Raw genomic sequence first — 22,020 nt, 5'->3', positions numbered from 1 at the left:
AGGTATTATTTGACAATATGAGTTCGCCCTGTCACCTTTGTTCCCCAGGTAGGCCCGCTGCTCACGACAGGGAGGAGAAGAACACGCTCATTACAAGTCTACTGTGAGAAGGGACAAAGTCTCACAAGGCCTGCATTCATTATGCACAACATAATACAAAACAAGGCCCCATCAAAGACAAATGATACAGGTAATGTAATTAGGTGCAGAGGAATCAGATAAAAGATGTTTATTATCATGACTCATATAAAAATAGATACAAACGCACACACACACACACACACAGAATAAAAGGTCCATTATCCAAGTCACAGTTTGTATACAATGCTTATGAAAATATCTTTTAAAATTTGTAGCCTCTCCCAACTTTCTACATACATATTTTGAAAAAAAAAAAAATACACATTAACATATGTATATAACCCTGCCAATTGTTTATTCTAATATTTCCTCCCCTTCAATAAATAATCCTTGGAAAATTCTAGTTCTTATCCTGAGTGTAACAGTTGCGTTAGAATAAACCATCGGGTCAGATATGTTGCTTAAGGTGAAGTTGGGTCGTGATCAAACAGAGGAAGCTCTCACGGTGAAGAATGGATTGCATTGCTCTTGCAACTAGTGAAAACCGCACTGATTTACACTCAGGCTGTGTGATTGAAGACCCCAGTCGCCCTGAGCTTAACTGCAGACATGTGCAAAAGCCAGCAAGACCTAAACACCACCCTCTGCCCTTCTCTTGAGTATGAGATTTTGCCTAATCATTCACCGGCAGGGCCCTCTATAAATAACAAAAACTGATCTGGGTTGCTACAACTTTTTATGAATCACTCCAGTCTAACTCTTCAATGCTCATGCTAGTGTTTTTCCTATTTTCAGACTGCTGACTACAAACCGGTGTACTTTATTGCTGGCCATTTTCCAAAGCAAACTGTGGGCTTTTAGATTGATTACTGCATTTTCTACCTTCAAGGCAGTTTTTGGTTTTCATTCATTTTAGTAGGATATGAAAATTCCCCTACCTGGATTTTTGTTCTTGTGTTATTTGTTTTTATTGTAGCTATTGTTTTTTTGTTTTTAAAGAAACTTCTGCCATTACATAAAACCATAAATTTATAGCCACTTACCGCATGAGCTTACTGGCAATATTTACTGCAGCAAGAGGATGAAAGCATCTCACAAAAGAGAAAAAAAAAAAAAAAAAAAATCACATTAAAAACTTTAAAATACAACCACTTTCCAGAGTATGATAATGTACTCAGAAACACTCTGAATCCCTTAAAACAGTCACACTGGACAAAAAGAGTGAAAAAAATAATTCACAAACTATATATTTCATATTTCTCTCTGTATTTACTGCTTAAAGAGGTCATGAATTGATGGGGGTAACTATGCTCATTGTGCTAAAGATCGTCTTTAAAAATTACATAAAATACCATGCCTGAAGTCAAGTAGCTGATGCGAGTAGCTTTGTTCTGATCAGAATAACATGTTTAGTCTGATGGGTTTTTTTTAAAGCACTGATGACCTTGAGCAACAGGATGGGTTAACTCTGCAACCCAGCCTGTTCCCCACACAAACATCAAATATTTGTCTCCTGTTTAATCCATTCTCTGAGCTTGGTGACGCGCGTGTAGACACCAGGCTTGTTCCGACGAGCGCAGCCCTCTCCCCAGCTCACAATGCCCGCCTGGAACCACTTCCCGCTCTCTTCGAAGCACACCAGGGGGCCTCCAGAGTCACCCTGGTGATCACGGTTGGAGGAGAATGGTTGTTAGACTGCATTTGGATGCGATCTGCCCACATCAACAAATTGGTTTTTTTTCCATGCCTTTAGGAAATGTGCACACAATCTCACCTGGCATGCGTCAACTCCTCCAGACAAGTATCCACTGCAGAGCATCCTGGAGGTGACTTGGCCTTCTGTGACCACGTCACACACGGAGTCATTGATGATTTTCACTAATGCTTTCTGTAAAATCTGTGCAGCTTGACCTGCTAGAGTACGACAAAGGGATCAGTACTGTGTCACATGACCTTGCCTTTCAGTGCTGTCATAAAAAAGGTATAAACCAATGACTGTTTTCTACAGTAACTGGTTAACGGGGTAGATTAATGTTAGCTAATGAAGGTTTAAGAGGTGACACAGGAGAGCCGGTGTCTGTGTTAATACATGTATAGGGAATAAAGTAGATTAGAGAAAGGGATACAGGAAGAAGTGCAAGAGGAGTATGTCGTGATTGGAGAGATTAGGAAACGGTATGGACAGTGAATGGAATGTAAAGAACAGAGTGGGTCACCAAAAAATAAATACATAAATGATTTTTTTTTAAATTAAATTTAAAATGACTACAGTTGTTCAGAGAATCACCATTACACTTATAATACCTCCTTCTCGGAGAGCGCCCCAGCCTGTGACCCAGCAGGACATGCCTGCTGGGAAAACATGGGAGGAATCGGGTAGGCAGATGGGTTGTATGGTATTGGCAAATTGCAGAGGTTCACTGAGCTCCAGCAGAGCAATGTCATAGTCAGATGTCATTTGATTGTAAAGCGGGTGGGGGATGATTCTCTTCAATTTGCGGGACTGCACGTTGTCATGGCTGTATTGGTTCTGCATGCCACTGTAGGACAGCCAGCTGGATGGATTGTTGCTCCTGCGGTAGTACAGTATCATGGAGGAAAGTTTGACATTTTTATATATTTAGGTATAAAATAGGGAAGAAATATGAGTAAGCATGGCATAATCTAATGTAATCCATTACAACAGCCCTGCAACAACATTTAAGACTTTAATCACTGCTGTTGGTTCTGTCAGCTCGACCAAAATAAATAAATAAAAAAAAAAAAAAGTCTTGAACTGAAAGCAAAAAACATCTCACATTTTTTGGTGTCACACAAAAATGACCAGACCTGTCTTACACGCTAAACAAAAACTTTTTATTTAAAACTTCACAAATGCAGCTCCTGCTACACTCATGCTTAGTTTTGCATTTAACTTTTAGATTGGATTAAGAAATTATTCAAAAAATAAAATGTGTAGAACTGTTAGGAATACTAAATGCTTTGTATGGCAAATATGTGAAAATAAACCCATCTCAAGCTCAGTCATAATTCAATTGTCTCAGTCTGAACAGTATGCTTAGTGCACCACCTATAGGGCACTCTGATTAAAACATTCCCAGGATACCACCACCACCACCACCAAGATTCCTTCTGCAATTTTTTGCCGAACTCTGGGTTTTTTTCTGCACACTTTGTATGTTACACAGAGAGAACTACAGTTGTGTATGAGTGCTACGGATCTGTGACTTACTCTGAGTTGCTGGTGACAAAACAGTGAGCGGCCGAAAGAAGCCACGTGTTAGAGATGATTGAGGCACCACAAGTCGGTCCGTGGGTTGAGAAGTGAAGGCTAACCTGCCAAGGCCACTCCCCTAGCTCAGCATTCTGCCCTCCTACGATGCGATTCAGCTTGTAAGGCCTGGTGCCACAATCTGTAATTTGACAGAAAATATAACAGAGGCAGAGAGGAAGCAAGAGAGAAAAATCAGAAACTGAGATTAAGTTAAAGCCATCATGATGCCAAACCTGGCTTCAAATGTAATAATGACTCTTTGGAATCTTAATAAAAGGCATACATGCGTATTAGCCGATCCAAAAAACAAAACAAAAAAGAAAAGAAATTAAATTAATAAATACAGACAAAGCCTGAGGCTGAAATGTAGGTAAAAAAAAAACCCCAAAAAAGTTCAGAGATAACAAGAGCTGCTTTCAAAGAATGAAATAAAAGCAGTCGAGGCCTGGGGCTCTTTTCTAACAGACAGCCAACATGCAGCTCAGCCCAGCCTCTCCAATCTAACCTGAATGGCAGTGAAGAGATTAGGACCACTCACAGCAATTTTTAAAAACCCAAATCTCGCAAGGGGTGAAGCAATTAAAGCACGTCTTACCACAAATGGTCTCATCAGAGTTATCAGAGCAGTCCTGGACGCGGTCACATTCGGCATTCACCTTGTTGATGCAAACTCCGCTCTTACACTTGAAGCTATAGTCAGTGCATATACTCGTATCTGTAGTGGGGTGGAGACACGTCCCAAAATCAAAACACGCTTTAACCAGTAAAACAGTATGCAATCAGAGAGGCTTCAAAGTGACGCTTGAATACACAATGCAGAGTGATTGAGGAGCTGATTGCATTGATTGGACATATTGATTGGGGTTCAGGTCTAATATCCCTCTTTATTCTCAGAAGTGAGAATCAAAAGGAAACGCAAGGGTGCCCCCTGTGTGTGTCTGAGTGAGCGAAAGGGAAGCTGATAAAGAGCGAAGTACAGAGTAGGAGGGAATGAAACAAAAAGAAACACAAAGCTAACATAAAATGTTTCGGGTTAAGAATCAGGTCTTCAGAGAAACGTCTTTGTTAAACTGCTATAACTGCTGAGCTGTGGATCAAGGTTCATTATTTAATGGTTTGTGTAAGATGCTTAAAAACAAACAACCCAAATAAATCATTAATGTTGGCGGGATTTTTAAGGGAAGAGAATAACAGAAGACACTCACCAGTTTTACAACCAACCTCATCGCTCCCATCTTTGCAGTCTTGCTTATCATCACACTGAACACTCTGTGGCAGACAAACCCCGTTCCCACACTGGAACTCATTTTGGGCACAACCTTGAGGCAATAGAACACAAGGTGAAGAAATTGCAATAAAATTTTAAAATAAATAAATAAATAAAAACTTGAACAAAAGACAATCCAATGAGTTCTAGAAGGACATTAGTGGTGCAGCCACAGGAGCCATTAAAATCTGCCTCCAGCATGTATTGTATATGATTAAGCATCTGACAGGACGCTGAGCAGACTGGGCAAGGCTTCAAACAAACTCCATTCTAGATAGAATAATGAGCGTACGCAGCCAAGTCGTCACTGGCCGTAGTAGTAGGGGTGATGGACTTTTAATGTTAACACAATTAGCACAGCAAATAGGCTAAATAGGGTTTTTGCATTTCCTGAACAGTCCTCTAAGAGGTGGGAATACTTACCGCATATTTTCTCATCACTTCCATCCCCACAGTCGTTGACATGATCACACACCCAGAGTTTCGGTTTACACATGCCATTACTGCAAGCGAACTGGTCCTTATCGCAATCTGAAACAACAGAAATTTCAACAATTCATCTTAAGAAGATGTATACATGAATGATTGGGAAATTCACAAATAAGAATGCCAAAAGAAGTAGTTCTGAGGAATAAAGGTAGGAAAAGCGGGGCAGGGATAAAGGCGAACTTACTGCACTGCCTCTCATCGCTCATGTCACCACAGTCGTTCCAGCCATCACACTTCAATTTCTGGTCGATGCACAGGCCATTGGTGCAGGCAAACCGGTCAGGGCAAGCTTATCCCATAACACATAGAAAACATGGGTGGGTGGGGGGGTATAGTGACAAATTGAGCAAAACAGAGTTATGCATTTTCACAAGACAAGTCATGCTGCCAATGCTGGCCCCTGTTGATCAGAGCAATTATAAATTCATTTTAGTCAAACTTGGAGACAACAAAGAGTGGAGAGTATTGAAAGTGACGTGCTCCTGACTGACAGTGACAAATAAAAGGGAGTCAGTAAATAAGCTCTTCAGTGATTAGACTCGCTCTTGAGTTTCCCTGCCACAGATGAGAAAGCATCAACAATGAACAGCTCCGTTTGACTACCAGTCAGTTACCATCTAACAACATGGTTACTGTGCAGTCTCACAGCCGTCACCATCACTTTGTGACAGACATTTCACTCATAACACAACATGTTGTGTAAATTTAGTTGAGAGACAAGACTTACGGTTTGAAGGATCATAGGAACTGTACTCTGCACTGAAGCCTTTGTCAGTGTGAGACCTATCAGAGTGGAAATTAACCACTAGAACGTTGGTGTCAGAGGTCAAAGACAGCGATGCAACTTCTCCACAATACCTGGAACACAAAAGCAAAATTCAGTTTAAGTTTTGGATAGGGTTATGGCAGCTTTGGTGAAAAAGTAATTGCTCAGATTCTGAAGAGGCAGCACAAGACAGAAAAGTTGTAAACAAACCAGTTTACTGTAAATAAACAAGGAAAATACACAAGGCAGTCAAAGCAGACCAGGAAGTAAGGAAACAGCTTTGTTAAATATGCGTAGATATAGTACATATATCAGCCAACATTAGTATTAACCTGACTGGTATTGGCCTATTAGCAAATAAAATTACTTCTCCACGACCATCACTGTTAATCACTGATCACAAAATCTCATAGGTTTGAAAGTATAGGAACAAAACAGCACATGGACAAATTGACCTTCTATATGCCATGAAGGAATCCCAGAAAGGCTTTTTTTTTGAAAAACATATTTAGCTGATATTTTTAGATGAAAATACTGCCAATAATTACAACTCCTGCAACTAAAAATGAAAAATACCACATTTCATATGGGACGTAAAACCAACTGTTGTGGATGAAAGTCGCATGTTGGATCCCATCCTCCAATACAACCTCATCTTTATTAGGTTCTTATCTCTCCTCACGTGATAAAGCTTTAAAAACCACATGATTCTAACTGGTCAGAGGTAATTATGCTATTGGTGCATCATGATGTCATAGGTTGATAGGATACACACCAAATGTGAACCTGTTAATACCACATTTTAGTTTTCACATTCTAATAATATTTCGCTGTGGCCTTGGCACAATGAGGAAAAGACAGAAACAAAAAGGTATCAGAATCAACTTTGTGTTATTTTGGACATCAATATGAGGAACTGAATATCTTACTTGTTTCCCATAATTTCCACATAGTCTTTGTGACATAAACGTGTGTCCACTCCAGGCTCTTTCATGCGAAACATGGTGAACCTCAGCCGTACTTTGCTCCCAGGAGCGACCTGTAATACAAAAGAATAGCTGATTGTCTTTTTTTTTTTCCTCCCTTCACACACAGAACTAAGATACACACCAAGCCACAGCTATCATGGAACTGAGCGCGCGCACACGCACACACTACATGCACACCAACAAACTCAACCGAACACACAAAACACTGCAGCCCAGCTAGAACTGCAGTAGAAACAGCAGTCTGACAGATGAAGATAGAAGAGGTACTGAGCAGTAGTGCTGCCTCAGCATCTCTCTCATGGCAGGCTAAGCATGGTGAAGGAGGAGGAGCAGGGGGTGTGTGGGGGGGTAAAGGTTCAAGCAGAGGAGGGGCTGGGGAAAGGCAGAGTGGTACATACCGTGATGGTCCACTTGCAGTCTTTAGCAGGAGGATAAAAGCTTGGGTAAAGTGGGGAAGTGAAGTTTCCCTGTTTTTGAGAAAGGCTGCCACCACACGTAACTGAAATGAACATGTCATACATTTAGATTCTTACAGAACATACTGGAGTTTGTCATGGATTTACGTGTAAAGGTAACATCTTGGCACATCTAGATGAATGTCTGCTTTTTTACCATCAGCCTTGGGGATCACACTGTACGCAGCTTGGAAGCCAGGCTTCTGAGCATCAGTCTCAGCTATAAAGTTAATCAGCATGATGTTGTTAGATGACACAACCTCCAGAGGGTTAGAAGGAGGCCTCTGACCACACTTCCTGTGAACCAAGGAGAAGCGGTAAAGCAGCAAGGTAAACAAAATTGATTATGATTATGGAAACCAAAAAACAGTCTGAAAACAGGAAAGACAACCATGAAGCCAAGTCATGTGTCTGATGCATTTACTGACTGGAGATTACGTGCTCCAACTAAGAGAGGGCAAACGTAACTGTATGCATTTTTAGCCAGAAGCACTAAAACACCGATACAGCAAACAGATTTAAAATGCTTCATAGAAAAAAATAATAATAATAATTTGAGAAGAAATCAATAGATAAGCAGAGGGAAGTGGAGAAAGAGAAAATGAAGCAGAGAGATGGACAGAAATTGCTTAGGCCGACTTTCAAAGTCAAACAATGGGAACATTAGCAAAAAAGTTTTAGCATGGCTCTGCTGGCAGCAGAGCCACGGAGGTGTGAATGACGCTGCAAGAGCAGCAATACATCTACCCTCAGTAGAATAATGTCATTACAGAGTATTATATTATGGCTCTCATAAACCTCATGTCACCTTGGATAAAGCTGATCACTCAATAGTATTATAAAAATTGTATGCATCACTTGGTAACACGCATGTGTTTGGCAGTGGTTTCTGGGTTTGAAATTGCCTGCAGCTACAACTGATGTTGCATTCAGGAGCTTGTAGTTTCAGAATCATATCCATCCCACTGATCACAAAGTGCAATTACAGACAGTGCTGTAGCAGGATTCAGGGTGGCACCTTTCACACGTTTGAAAGGAGAGGTCCCTTTTGAGCCAACTCAATCTCACCAAGGTCTCAGAAGTTGACAATAAACGGGACATATAGCACTAAAGGCTTTCAGAGCCCCCAAAAAATGTAATCAAAAATCCAGTGAAAGGATTGGAGTGGAACATGTTCCACCTACATCAAGAAAATATTTGTTCAGATATCCTTTTGCAACCTTTAAGTCAAACATAAAGTAACCAGTTCTCTTCTGTGAATCTCTTTGATCATCGGGACTAAAAAGACAAATGTTGGTAGAAATCCTCTTACCAAGGTTTGCAGCAATACTACAGTTTACCTGATGTACTGTAGAAACAAAAGCTCAATTAACTGGTTTACTTTTTGTCACCTTATCTCTATTAGTCATGACATAATGTGGTCCTGAAGATACACAGCATAGTGGGAACTACTACAAACGCAGTTTTTGGTAGTTTAGCAGGCAAATACACAGGTGTGTCTGTGGAAAAATGCACAGCAGACCTCTATGAAAAGTGCACAATTGACCACCTTTTATACTAATGGGCTGAAAAGCCAACATGTTGATAGGTGTTATGGCTTATTTGATATCATACTCGATATTTGATCACATTTTTTGTATTTTTTTAAATAATGGAATTTCTTTCACAGGGAATACGGCAGTAACAACAAAAAGACATTTAGCTAGTAAATGGCATAGTGGTATTATCCTTTAATTTCCTTTAATAAAGAATCATTATTCATACTCCTACCACAAGCCTTCTGGATATTTACACCACTACTTACTTTGTAATGGCCTGAGAATCGTCTGGACTCAAAGAGTCATAGATGTAGACAAAGTCGTCTGAGCAGTCATCCTCAATGTAGAAATAAAGGAAATTGACAACTATAACGTTTTCCTCCGAGGCTCGGATTTGCCACTGACACCGTGACTTGGGGGGGTAGCCCGTGGGGTACCCTGGAGATGAAAAATTCTGGGGATTTGTGTCAGCTTCCAGACGGTAGAAACAATCATCTGTGAATGAGAACACTGGTTAAATCAGAGTGTGCAGGGACATGTGGCACTAGGAAACAGCCAAAAGAAAACATAATCATCATCATGGCCTGTAGTGACTTTGTAAAACACATTTACACAAATATTGTAAATAAATGAATAGACTTTTGCCTGAAGAAATAAGTCATCAGTAGTTAGTTCTATACCGTCACTTGATGTTAACGTGAGGACGGCAATTACGGTAATGCAAAATAATACATCTGAACGTTAGAACCCATCAGACGGAGTCAAAGAAAAGTGTCTCACTCTTGCCTGATACTCAGTTCTCAATCTCTGACTATAGCAGCAGCACATGTACAGTACAGGATAGACCAGTCATTCGTTACAGACTGGCAGGAGCGTGAGCATCAAGCCAGCTGGAAAATTACAACTGCGAGTGATTGAAATGGGACATGCAGTACTCACTGGCTCTTGGGTCCCTGGCCATACGAGAATCCGTGACTAGAGACAGAGAGAGGGGGTGGGTGACAGAGAAACAGAAGGAAAGGTAAGAATGGGTCACTAAAGTTGGGAGGCTGATAGAATTTGATGCATGAGCCTAAAATATTTGGGTTGCACATTTTCTGTTCCATTTCCCTGCGGTTAAGGGAACCGGTGATGGTGTGTAGCTCTTTCTGCTCCATCTCACCTTGCCCTACAGCAGCAACTCATACATCTCTGTCTAACTATCTGGGACAGCAACATCAAATCATACCCACAGAAATCATTTTAAAAGGAGGACCGAAACCACTGAGTCACAGGGCCAACACTTGGCTGGTGGCCAGGATGTGGACAAATGCAACGTGAATGCTGAGAAGACAGAAGGAAGAAAAATGGCTGTCTCGAGTGAGGCCAGGCCCCAGCTAATATCATTAGAGGATCCAAACAGCATAAAATGTGCAATCTCAGATGCAGCACAAGCTGAGAGGTCTGGCTTATCAGTTATCATCTTATCAGCACAACTCAAAGCAAGCCCCTGTAATATAAATACAAAGCACACAGAATACCAATTTGGAAAGCATACAACAATAACGCTATTCTGATCTGTATTCACAAAGCTTTATCTTTCTTGATTTTTAAAAATCAAATACTAAAACCAACTAGGGCAATACGTCTTGTGACCCCCCCCACCAGACCCTGGTGTTACATACGTGAGGCAGTGACTTGACTGATCTTGACATCAGGGGCACTTGCCGAGCGGCTTTGCCTAATGCCACTCTCCAGTGCATCCAAGATCCGCTCCTCTGAAACGTCCGGTATCATCTCCAGGTCGCTGTGTGGAATGTTGAACTGAGACCAGTAGTAGGCTTTCACGCCCTCGCTGGTGTAAGCAGACAAATGGAAATGGAATCAAAGAAACAGACTTGAGCATTCAAGAGGTCACAAAAACCTAAACAGCTAAATACCAAAAGCTAAAATAGCTAATATTATTAGTTACTGCTACTAGCCACTGATTCATATATTACTACTGTGGAATACTACAAGCATAGCTCCAGGCGGTATTAACCAATTAGACCACATTGAATCCTGTAATGCTAGCAAAAACAAAAACCTCTGTGCAAAACAATCATTTTCTTCCTTCAAGATTTAGTGCATCTTTTTTTCTTTTTTGGACATCAAACCTAAACAAGCACTGTAGCGGACTGTTCACTACTAAAAAAAAAAAAAAAAATAGAAGAACTCAGGATCACAACAGTACCTGAATGCAGTGACTACAGATTTGGTGTAGTATTTTTCAAGGATTGGATCTCTCTTTAAATAGTTCCCCAGCTGTGGAGAGACAATGTATTCCACTTAATATTCATAAGATCTCTGCATGTGTTCATACTCAACATATAAATAGCATAGTAGTTAGTATAATAGTTAGTGATAAGAGCTGAAACAAAAGCTTAATTTGCCTTCTTTTTATAAATTATATGTGACTGAAAGCAGCACAAAGACAGACCAGAAATATTTTGGTCTTTCTGAAAACTACAGTCATTTTTTTTAAAAACGAATCAGAAGGTTTTTGGTTCAATCCCTGGCTGCGCCCAGTCTGTGTGCCAAATAACCTAGGGTGAGATACTTTTCCCAAGTTTCTCTCCGATCCACCCATCGGCGTATGAATGTATGCGATGTTAGACAGAAAGCACTTACTCAGGAAAAAGCATAGAAAAAAGTGCTTGTATGAATTGGTGTGAATGGCTGAATGAGGCAAGTTGTATAAAGCGCTTTGAGTGCTCAGGTAGAGTAGAAAAGTGCTATATAAGTATAGGTCCATTTACCGTTTTGAATCAGATACTGAAAAAAAACATGCTAGAAAGTTAGGCTGAAAAAATGTCTAGTGGAGGATTTCACATCTATTAGAGCTTAATCATTATTTATTTATCTATTTTAACAGCAGACTGGAGTTTTTTAGAAGCAAGAATGGGGAGAAAAATTAGTTCAACAAAACCAAAAACCAGACTTGATTAAGTAGCGAAAATGACTTGGGTCAGAAAAACGCTGCATTCTCCAAGTCAGAGCTCATTTAAGATGGACTGAAGGGAAGTGGAATTGCACAGACAAATCAAAATTGGGGAATTTTTCTTGAAGTACCTGTACACAACATCATGTAATATTTTTCAGTAGACTGAAACTAAAACAAAGGGAGGCTCTGAACAGCTGGAATCCAATATCAAGCAAGAATTAGCAAACACTTGCTTTCTAAACTACAGCATCCTCAGGACACTCGGTGTGCTGGTAAAAAGAGAGATGATGCAATACAGTGGTAAATGTGATTGGGTATCTTTAAAAAACAAAAACAAAACATGTTGCTTGCATCAAATTCAAAATGTGTGTAGATTTTCTTAAATATTCTTACTTACAGCATGCAATGCTGTCTTTGTTCTTGTTTTTAGATTAAATATAAGGGTTCAGTGATATGGAAATGAGTGCATTATATATTGTCTAGATTTTACTCGGCATCCTTTCCAACTTTTTTTGGAAGCAGGGGTGCGCATCGCAAAGCTTTCATCCAATTGTCTAGTCATCTAATATTCTTGTCCAGCACTTCCACTCTAATTCTCATCTAACACCCTCACTTATGTAGCTTTCAGTGAGCAAGTGTGCGCTTGATGGGTTTGAGGGAGGGCTTTTTGTTATCAACATTCTCCTAAGTGGTGCTACAAACATCTCCACTGCCTCCAATAATAGGAGATGCTGTTGAGGGAATTACTCAGGGAATGCACGGAGTTTTATTCCACCCACACAAATGTGCCCTTTAGCGCTTTCTGTGCACTGGGATGGACATATTTAAAAAAGCATTTCCTCAATGGCAAACAACATTCAGTGCTAATCCTTAAGAAGAGCACTCAAAACTCTGCTCTAAATAGTTAACAATAACAATGCACATGACAGAAAGGGAACAAAACAGGGTGTCAGACTTACAACTGTCTCCAATTTTTCTGCCAGAGCCTGGAATTCTGGGCTGTTGGTGTCCTCCAGGTTTTGGTCATAAGGTTGATTAACCAGCGTCATACGCCCGCTAAAAACCGGTACTGATTGACGGAGCTGCTTACTGAGGGCGGCATCTGAATCAGCATCTTTAACTTGGAAGAGAAGCAGATGAGAGTTAAGTGTTTGATCAACAAAATGGGATGAGATGGTTGCTTCTGATGAAAGGGGAAAGTTTTCAACAGGCCTTCAAGCACAAGCTGAGACTGTACAGTGCAATCTTATGCTGTGACGACAGTTTGCTTCTCAGGCCAATTAAAACAGTCAGTTAAATCAAGACGGTGTTTATCAAGACTTCAGAAGCCTTTTTATCAGGCTCCGTATGTGTAAATGACAAGAAAGCTGCGCCATGGTCTCTGTGACATTTTTCTCCTTTGCGTTATTAAAAAGAACGTCAGAGCTGTCAAACAGGCTAACACTAATGGGAAATTACAAAACCCAAACAAGCCACTCTTGCACTCACATTCAAAGAGCTGTGCTTTCACAGCAAGTGTAAATGATCTACTTCTCTGTTTATCATGCTCTAAAAGGTTTGGCAGTAAGCAATGTTAACAACGCAACTATCCATTTACATTCTGTCAAAGACAACTCTGATTTTCGGACAGATCGTCTGCACACAATGTCCAGCAATTGTCTTCATCTTGAATTTATCAAGCATTTCAAAGCACGCACGCCAAGCACCCACCCTGGACAGCATATTCAAAGAAAGCTTTTAATACTCACAGACAAAAAACCAAATGAGGAAAGCTGCGACGGCTGAAAGGATGAGAAGTGCCACAACAACACCAATCACGATGCCAGTCTTGCTCTTTGGTGGTGCCTTCTCTTTTTGGGTTAAAAAGTCGATCCGCTCATGTTTGTTGTGACCCTGATGCAGAAAGAGAACAAAAAACACAGTGAGCAAACAGAAAGGAAGCCACATTGTCAGTGCAGACAACATTTACACCGCGAGCTACAGAGAAATATTTAGTTTTTCCTAAACCTTCCTAAATAGTGACCAAAATTCACCGGTAAGAAGTGGGTCTTTAAAACAGACTGTAGAGAAGATGGGCATAGCCTCTGGGTCTGAAAAATGAAGCCAATGTATCCTAATGGCCAGCTAGTTCTCTCTGGTCAGCAGTATAGAAATCTATTAGAGAATTAGTGTACTGCTCATTTGATTGATACTTTAATAAAGGTTTTCCTAATTAGCTTATGGTCTTTATTGTTAGTTAGTTTCATAAAAACTACTTGTTGACATTATAAATAATGGTGCCATTTAGAGGATGATGTCATTTAGGGTGTGGCACTGTGTGTAGTGCCTATAGTGTTTAATGGTAGATTTTTGTCTGCACAAGTCAAATCTCTGTATGTAATGTACAGACTACCATGATCAATACATGTTTTTGACTTTTGCGTGGAGTGGTATTGTGGTGGGGCATGGCCTGCAGTGCCGTGCAGGGAAGGCGGACGCACCTGCACGGAACTGGGTCCTGCAGTATTGTTGTTGTCGTCCGTGTGTGCGGCTGGCAGCGAGAGAGAGCTGCAGCCAACTGTGTGTATACAGCAAATAAACGATGCTGCAAAGCATGAAGGTGCACCCAGGTCTGCTGTGGGTTTGTTATGGGTACAAATTATTTTTGCCTCTCGCTATTATCTTCTCCATCTATGGTTCAAACCTACCATTTCTATGAAATTTTGAAATGTAGATTCAAAATGATTTTTATACTTTTAATTACAGAAACAACTTTGCAAACTCATTATTCCCACAACAGAAGTGAAAAGCACATCTGTGAGTTCTTCAAGCTTTACTTTTTAAACTTCACATGTTTCATTGGCTGTCATGAAGAAATGAGCTCCCTGTATACAAGGTAGAAAAAACTGTTTTATTCCAAGTAATATGTTGCTGCAATGCAGCAGTTACGTGTGTTGTGAAACACTTTGGACTACTTTCCAGGAGTGACAAATTCAGACAGGTGACTTGTTTTTACACAACACTGACAAAACCAGTTTAGTAACTGTGCCTTTTTTATTCACGCAGCAGCACACACGCTTACATTCAGAAATTCAGCATGATAACCAAGATAAAGAAATCATAATATGGACATGTGCTTCAGGGTGTGTGTGTGCGCCGATACTGTATGAAAGTCTGTTACCAATCTCGCTCAAGTGGGTGGACAGAGAGAAAGGTTTTAGGCCTGTTAGTAATCAACACACAATGAATTCAGTGCCAGTAGCCCCTGAGTGAAGAAGCCAGAGTGCCATTAGGGATGGAGAATCACTTTGGTATTAAATCAATTTGTCAGATGTGCTGCCCCTTAAGATGGGGGCTCAATTACATGAGTCTAGATGATAACTCATGGCAATTAAGGCCTATTCTTGCCCAGCTAGGGCTTCCACACATGCTTTCTAATTGGAATCTGGAACAGCAATCATGGGCTAAAATGAGGGGAATCATTAGATATGGGGTCAGCAAGTGCTCCAGGGTCTCTCCTTATTAGTCACCCTGATCATAGCCCAATAAAACTATTACATACTTTTCACCATATTCTATTCTTCGCTAGAAGAAGGAAATACTCTCTCATTCTGAATATGCAGCATTTTTTTTTAAAATACCAACTCAGTGAGCTATGCCACCCTAAATGACTGTAGGCCATCAGTCAACACTGAACTATGAAGATGTTGGCAGAAACTAATGTAGCCTAGTTGATGTGCAGGTTTACAGCGTATACCTGCTAAGAAAGCTCTGGCATTTAAATATGCCTGCTTAAAAATGCACAAGCATACTTAACAACACAGCCTTGCAATAGAACTTCAACCTTCAAAGACACAAGCACTGAAGCTTCTGTGTGAGCATACCACACAAGAGTGAGAGCGCAACCGTTACAGGGCTCGTTATTGTTGGCATCTGGTGGTAACCAACTACGGCAACACCTCAAGGCTGTGGATATAAACAGAAAAGAAAAAAAACAAAAACAAAATAGGACAGACGCAAGTGTAGAAGTATTGAAGGAAGTTACCTGTTTCCACAGCAACAGGAGATGACTCATAGTAACGAAATGGATCTTTAGCTAGCTAGCTTAGCTCAATGGTTCTCAAATGTTGCCATCTGGAACATGTAGCAGGGCTTTAGAGACCCGTACTTCCAGTTTTACAAACGGTTTTTAATCCAGCAGCCATAACTAAAGTCAATTCTCAGTTTTCCAGCATCATTCCAGCTGCTCCAAGGCACAGTAAGAGCCCCTCTACAAAGTTTTATTTTTCATTTTTAAGGCATTTAAGTGGGTTTTTGTGGCATGTATGGTTTTAAAGTACTTTAAACTCTTGCACGATTTTAACCTCTCAAGCACATTGAAATCTTTATACATTGGCTTTTTTATATCATTACATAGAAGTTTTTATTTATTGGACAAACTCCATTACACTACTGGCTTCAAACTTAAAAAGCTGTTAATGGTTAACAAGAAAACAACTTTCTTTTATTAAAAAGAGACAACAAATTTCATTGTATGTGCTATATGCAATGGCAATAAAGGTAGAGAAGGAAGAGAAGAGAGAGATTTAGGGGGAGATTTGAGTGGTATGTACCAATTGCCCCATCTTTACAACCAAAGAAGGAGGAGCACAAAACACACACACACACAAAAAAAAAACAATACTACAGTATGAATAAGAAGAAGAGGAGGGGTTATCAGACAGATGCATCATCTTGTCGCAGTTCAAAAGAAGCACTTGCCAAACAATTGAAGAAGCAAACACCTTTTAGCAAAGCGCAGTCTTTTTTTTTTCCTTTAGCCCCAAATTAACTTTAAAGCAGTGCAGTCATCTAATGAAGATCTAAACCATTGCCCCCAGTGTTTCAAGTTTCATGACTTTGGAGCTGCATATGGTGTGTTGCTCAAGGACAGGTTGTCTACACCTACAAACTTAAAAAGTTGTTAATGGTTAACAAGAAATCAATCTGGTTCACCACATGGGTGCAGTAGTCACTGAGCGCGTCTTTGTCGTCTAACCAGTCTTACAAGCAGGAAAGTTCAACCATGAGGTGTGGCCTCAAAGCTTACTTGTGAGCTTTTACTGTGTTTTTTTAGTATATTCAAAAGCAGTTTCTTATACTTTGAGATACTACCATTTCACTTGATTGTTTTTTTAAAGGACTCTATACATCTTCATTTTTGACATAATCGTTTATCTAATGACTATAATAATAAATTGCTAAGAAAGACAAAGACAAATGTTACGCAATTTGCGGTAGTCAACCACCACTAGTGAAGAAGGAACACAGAACTGACACAGTTGACATTTAAGCCACAGCCAAAGGGAACTGCTAAGTGCTTACAGATGGTGTCGTTTAGATGATGACATGCAAAGCCATATATATATATACATACATATACATATAAATAAAAATAAAACTTGTGGTACCATAACAAATCTAAACGTCTGACATTAAAAACATTTTTTAAAGTACTACGCGTTTCCAGATACACACTTATACACACCCACTGATCCTTTAAGACTCTTAGACGGGTGTGAACAAAATTTGAGCAACATGCAAGCTGCCATGTTTCTACACCAGTGTTTGCTCACATAGGTGCCACCTGGTATTCTGTGCAATCCTATCAGATATTTAAAAGAAAAAAAACAAGGACAGCGACGCCTTTGTTCTGTTCTTTTAACTCAAGTGTAGCCCTGTGCATTTCTTAGACGTGGACTTTCTGAAGTTTTTTGGGGGCTGCAGAGTCACAGCTCCACAATGATACAAAGCTCACAAGAGGCCAAGTATTGTACTGCCATACCATTGTTAGACTACTGAGGGACAATTTATATATCAAAATCAATAGACTAAAATCCAGAAATTTTTCTTCTTTATTTTTCCCTTGCGCAGCCCTAGAGGCTACATTACACACACAATGCAGATCCATTGCGTTATGATAGCAGCAGCTAATACAGCCTCTAGCTAATCGCCTCGGGCAGAGACGAGGACAGGCTGGCCACTTGTTTTTAACTCCAGACACCCAGACTTTTCTCTGTAAAACTAGTGTGCAGTCTCACTAGATGGTGACCTAAGTGACATCAATTAATGCAGATTTTTTACCGAGCTCCCTCTGGAGCCACAGCAGGCTTTATGCAGCTTGTTAAACATATGCAGTAGTTAACCTTAAAATCCATAAACACGCTTCTGTCTAAAAATGATGGCTTTACCTTATATGCCTTTGGTACGGCAACCACTAGAACCAATCAGCACAATACAGACTGCAGCGATGTCATTAAGTTTTAGTGAGCAGACGCCTACACACATTTCTCACCTGACAATAGCTCCAAGCATACAGTGGGAAAAATGTTGAACCAGGCAGAAGGTTGGGAACAGATAATTCAACAAATCATCCCTTACTGCATCTTACCCAGTGCTGAAGGAAGAACAATACATCAGGTCGTGCCCACTGGCACATTCTGTACCCAAAGATGCAGACGCTGGCTAAAGCTGAATTATGCAATAAAGTCTGTCAGGCTGAACATTACTGACCGCATTTAAGACAGTGTAAGATTTAAGCCGTCTCCAGTTTTGTCAGCGTTAACAGGGATGTACCACTCGGTGAAGTCAACATAAGATTTGACATCATCACCGCGTTCCCGTCACGTTTGTTGCTAAGTTTTAACATGGCGGATTTGAAATGTAGGCCGAAACAGAGAGGAAAAGGCAGCACGGCCTTGCTTGAAGAATTATTTACCAACTCTGCTGAGTCACCACACAAACAGCAGGCAGAGTGCATTAATCACAGTATTCCCATTTGATCCAGTATCTAAGATCGACTTCATTGTGAGTAATCAAATCTTTAAAAAAAAGAAAAAAGAACTTGGGGAAACTATGCAACAAGTTTCGTTCAAGCAACAGTCTGTCATAGCTTTAAGATTAAAAAGGTAAGGTGTGGCAGTCAGCTCTGTGGCTCTGCATTTAAAAGATTTCTTCTTGGGTTTAATGTACCCATCCATCTATCTATCCCCAACTCTGTCCTTGAGCATGTATACATGTCAGAGAGGTTCTGAGTTACTTGAGTATGTTTTTACACCACATCGGAAAAGGAAATAGGTCAGGCAGTGAGGTGGTGGTAAATATAGTAACGATAAGAGGCCACATGTGACAACGTAGTAATTCTGCAGTTGCAAATGAACTACAAGCACACATTTACAATAACTGATTTTGATTTATCACATTTCAATATGCACACTTTTAAATTTAGAAACATTAAAAGCTTTTGTAGATTTCAAATTTTGCCACAACTTTAAGAAACCCTAAAGGACTGGATGCATTTTTTACCATCTTTATGATCAAGGCTGGACAACTACTGAACGTGTTCATACAGATGTGCGCAGGTTTACTATCTACAACAACTTCTTGTGCTATATAGCATTTGATTTTGAGTCTTGTAGATATGCGTAACATTTCAGAATTCATATAAAAGGTAGTATTTTTCTGTGTCTTAGTAGAAGTCAGAGATTGAGTCACAAAACACTCTTCCACTTACTTGGGTCAAATGCTATGTATTGAGAGCCTACCTACCTACACGATGGTACTGGAGATATTTCAACACATTATTAGTTAGCTCTTTCTTAATGTCTTTCAATATATAGTTCCTGTTATTTATTCACACTACACCACACAGTGAACTTGCTTGGAAGTTTGAACGTTTCTCACTAAGCTGAGAAGTTGAAGTGCTAGTAGTTTTAAGCAGCACTGACCAAAGCCTTGAAACCATTAATGAATCCCTTTGCTAAGAGAAATTCACCTTTGGCTGTCTGTCACTTTTCTTTCCACCCACATGATGCACTGCTAATGCACAGAGTCTTAAACAAGACTGAATTACCGTATGAAATAAGTAGAATGGTATGGACATTTAAATAATGTATGCATGTTCCTGGAAAATTTGACCTGTAGGTTGGGCAAAGAACGCTCTCGGCAGTTTTCTCATCCTATTAGCACTGAACATGCAAGCCTGAGTAAATATTGTTCAGTAAAAAGCTTTTAATGCCAACAATAATAACTTTATTGTCAAAACTGAAGTCCTGCTCATCCACCAGCCTCCATTCTCCAAAAGCCACACCACACCTTTTTGCTGGGAAATCACTGGAAATGTGACGCTGCTCTGGATATTAGAATAGTTTCTTAGAAATGTGTGTGCTTCTAAGAGAAAATCTCAGGGCCTCTCTGCCAGCACAGGCTACCCAGGTTTCTGGATTGGGGGCAATCTACAGTTTAGATTTTTTTAATTCAAAGATGTAAATGACATTCAGTCAAACTTCTAGTAACAGACTGTCTGAGACCATCTCAGTTTCACTTCCTCTTACTGCAGGAACAGAAAACAACTCTTCTCAGGTGGTAACCGGAAATAGCTCACAGGCTTAATAATTAATCATTAATAGTTGATCTGATATTACACTAAACCTGCCTAAAAGATGCAACTTTGATTTGTAAAAAGCTGAAAAGCTGTTTGTTTGCCTTAATAACATGTCAAACACTTCAAACTTTTGGACACTTTGTCCAAAATAAAAAACGGAGAAGGTCCCATTTTTCTACTCAAGAAGTCTCAGTTTATCCATTCATTATGATGAGGGCACATCACGTCGCAAGGTGGGCGAAGCCTAGAAACAAGAGTCATTTAAGACTAGATTTAGCAGAATCGCTGTCAGGTGCTAAATATACGAGGATCAAGGGTTACATTTTGCAGAGATGTATTAGTGCCTCTTCTTGTCGTGGACACGGCCCACAAAGAGCCTGTCAGCAGCAGATCTAACTTCAGAAGATCTGTGCGACTGTGAGCGTGTCCAAACAGGAAACGCCGAGGTAATGCTGATACCCAAGACTTAATAAATAAATAAATAAATAAATAAAGACTCGCATATCAAGTTGTACAAAACTTACATCTTTGTCATATCTGGCGGAATGCATCTTCAAAGAAGGATCCAAGAGAAGTCCCACGGGATCGAGACAACCCTTTTTGTTTTCTGTAGCTTGTTAGTTTGTTCTCCTTCACAAAAATTCAGCAGAGGTTCGGACCTTGAAGCTGTAGTGTTCAGTAAAAAGTAAATAAGTAAATCTTGTAGCTTCTTGACGACGAATCAAAGCTTCAGCACTCACTTCCTGAGTCGTCGAGGGCTGGGAATGCTGAAACACCTGAAACCGACTTTTTTTCCTCACACGCCTATAACACAAGCCACGCCCCCAAACACCTGTAGGTCCTGTCCCCACCCAAAAAAGAAAGCCCACCTGAGGTAGAGCAATTTAACTTATAACTGCCCCTATATGCTGTCCGGGAGTACAAACTAACATTTTGTTAAACCAGCTGCTTTTCTGTTTGGGGACTTACTGTAAGAGGAAGCTTTTATTTCTTTATTTTCAAGACATGTGTTCCCCCTGCTGACCATTTAGGGAGGTTGCTGCCAAGTATTAAAAAAATCTAAAGATTTTTCATAAAAAGCTTGTACCATTATGCATTCATGTGGACTGTTTACAGAGTATAAACTCTTGCATTATTTCAAAATATAGTATGTTGGTTTTTGTACTACACTCAGCATACAGGCTTTCATTTAGAATGAATGAACTGAGGTTTTTATTTTTGTGATGTTTTATCATTTTGACAGCAATACTTTGATGTTTAATAACTCTATTTGTTTACTGATTAAATTATTTTAGTACTTAGCCACTCCTGTTGCAACAAAAACAGCAGCAGCAGCAACAACAACAACAACAACAACAACAACAACAACAACAATAATAATAATAATAATAATAATAATAATAATAATAATAATAATAATAATAATAATAGCAAGTACAAAAATTCAAGACCTTTACTACGACCTTTGCAGTAACAACATGGACATGAATGGCACTGACTGAATAGGTCTGGCAATCCTCCAAAGATCCTTTAGTGTTGTCAGGAATGCTTTGCTTACATAAATGATCAGTGAGGTTCAGGTCAGGTAAATGATTAGGAAAGACCACGGGAGCCAGCACTGCTTACTCTTCTTTGGTCTTAAGGTAGCTTGAGCTCACTATCCTGCACGAGGCATTTCTCTGAATGGAGGAGAGCGTGTAAACCCCTACCAGATTTTATAATAATAAAATCCCACCACCACCTTTTGGTGTGCCACATCATTATTTGGCAAATAAATTTGGCATTATTTGACAAATTA

The 22,020-nt window shown here is 39.9% G+C and overlaps 1 protein-coding gene across 2 annotated transcripts; it reads right to left on the bottom strand.

Moving 5' to 3' along the window:
- Positions 1–214: 214 nt before the first annotated feature.
- On the bottom strand, positions 215–21,006 carry st14 (ST14 transmembrane serine protease matriptase). 2 transcript variants are annotated; one of them, XM_026183740.2, is made up of 19 exons: positions 20,747–21,006; positions 13,570–13,714; positions 12,781–12,941; positions 11,072–11,142; positions 10,524–10,693; positions 9,799–9,834; positions 9,126–9,354; positions 7,479–7,618; positions 7,265–7,365; positions 6,807–6,916; positions 5,839–5,969; positions 5,296–5,400; positions 5,046–5,153; positions 4,561–4,674; positions 3,951–4,070; positions 3,314–3,494; positions 2,386–2,654; positions 1,856–1,995; positions 215–1,741 (listed from the first exon to the last, which is right to left on the bottom strand). In XM_026183740.2, exons 1-19 carry the CDS (start codon positions 20,771–20,773, stop codon positions 1,580–1,582), a joined length of 2,520 nt encoding a protein of 839 aa, XP_026039525.1. In that variant the 5' UTR covers positions 20,774–21,006; the 3' UTR covers positions 215–1,579. The 2 variants fall into 2 exon arrangements, with proteins under 2 accessions (XP_026039525.1, XP_026039526.1); XM_026183741.2 differs by having other exon boundaries at positions 1,856–1,992.
- Positions 21,007–22,020: the final 1,014 nt, after the last annotated feature.

This window comes from Astatotilapia calliptera, chromosome 11 (genome assembly GCF_964374335.1).
Source record: "Astatotilapia calliptera chromosome 11, fAstCal68.1, whole genome shotgun sequence".
Classification (NCBI taxonomy): Eukaryota; Metazoa; Chordata; class Actinopteri; order Cichliformes; family Cichlidae; genus Astatotilapia; species Astatotilapia calliptera.
This window is presented reverse-complemented; position numbering and strand designations above follow the sequence as displayed.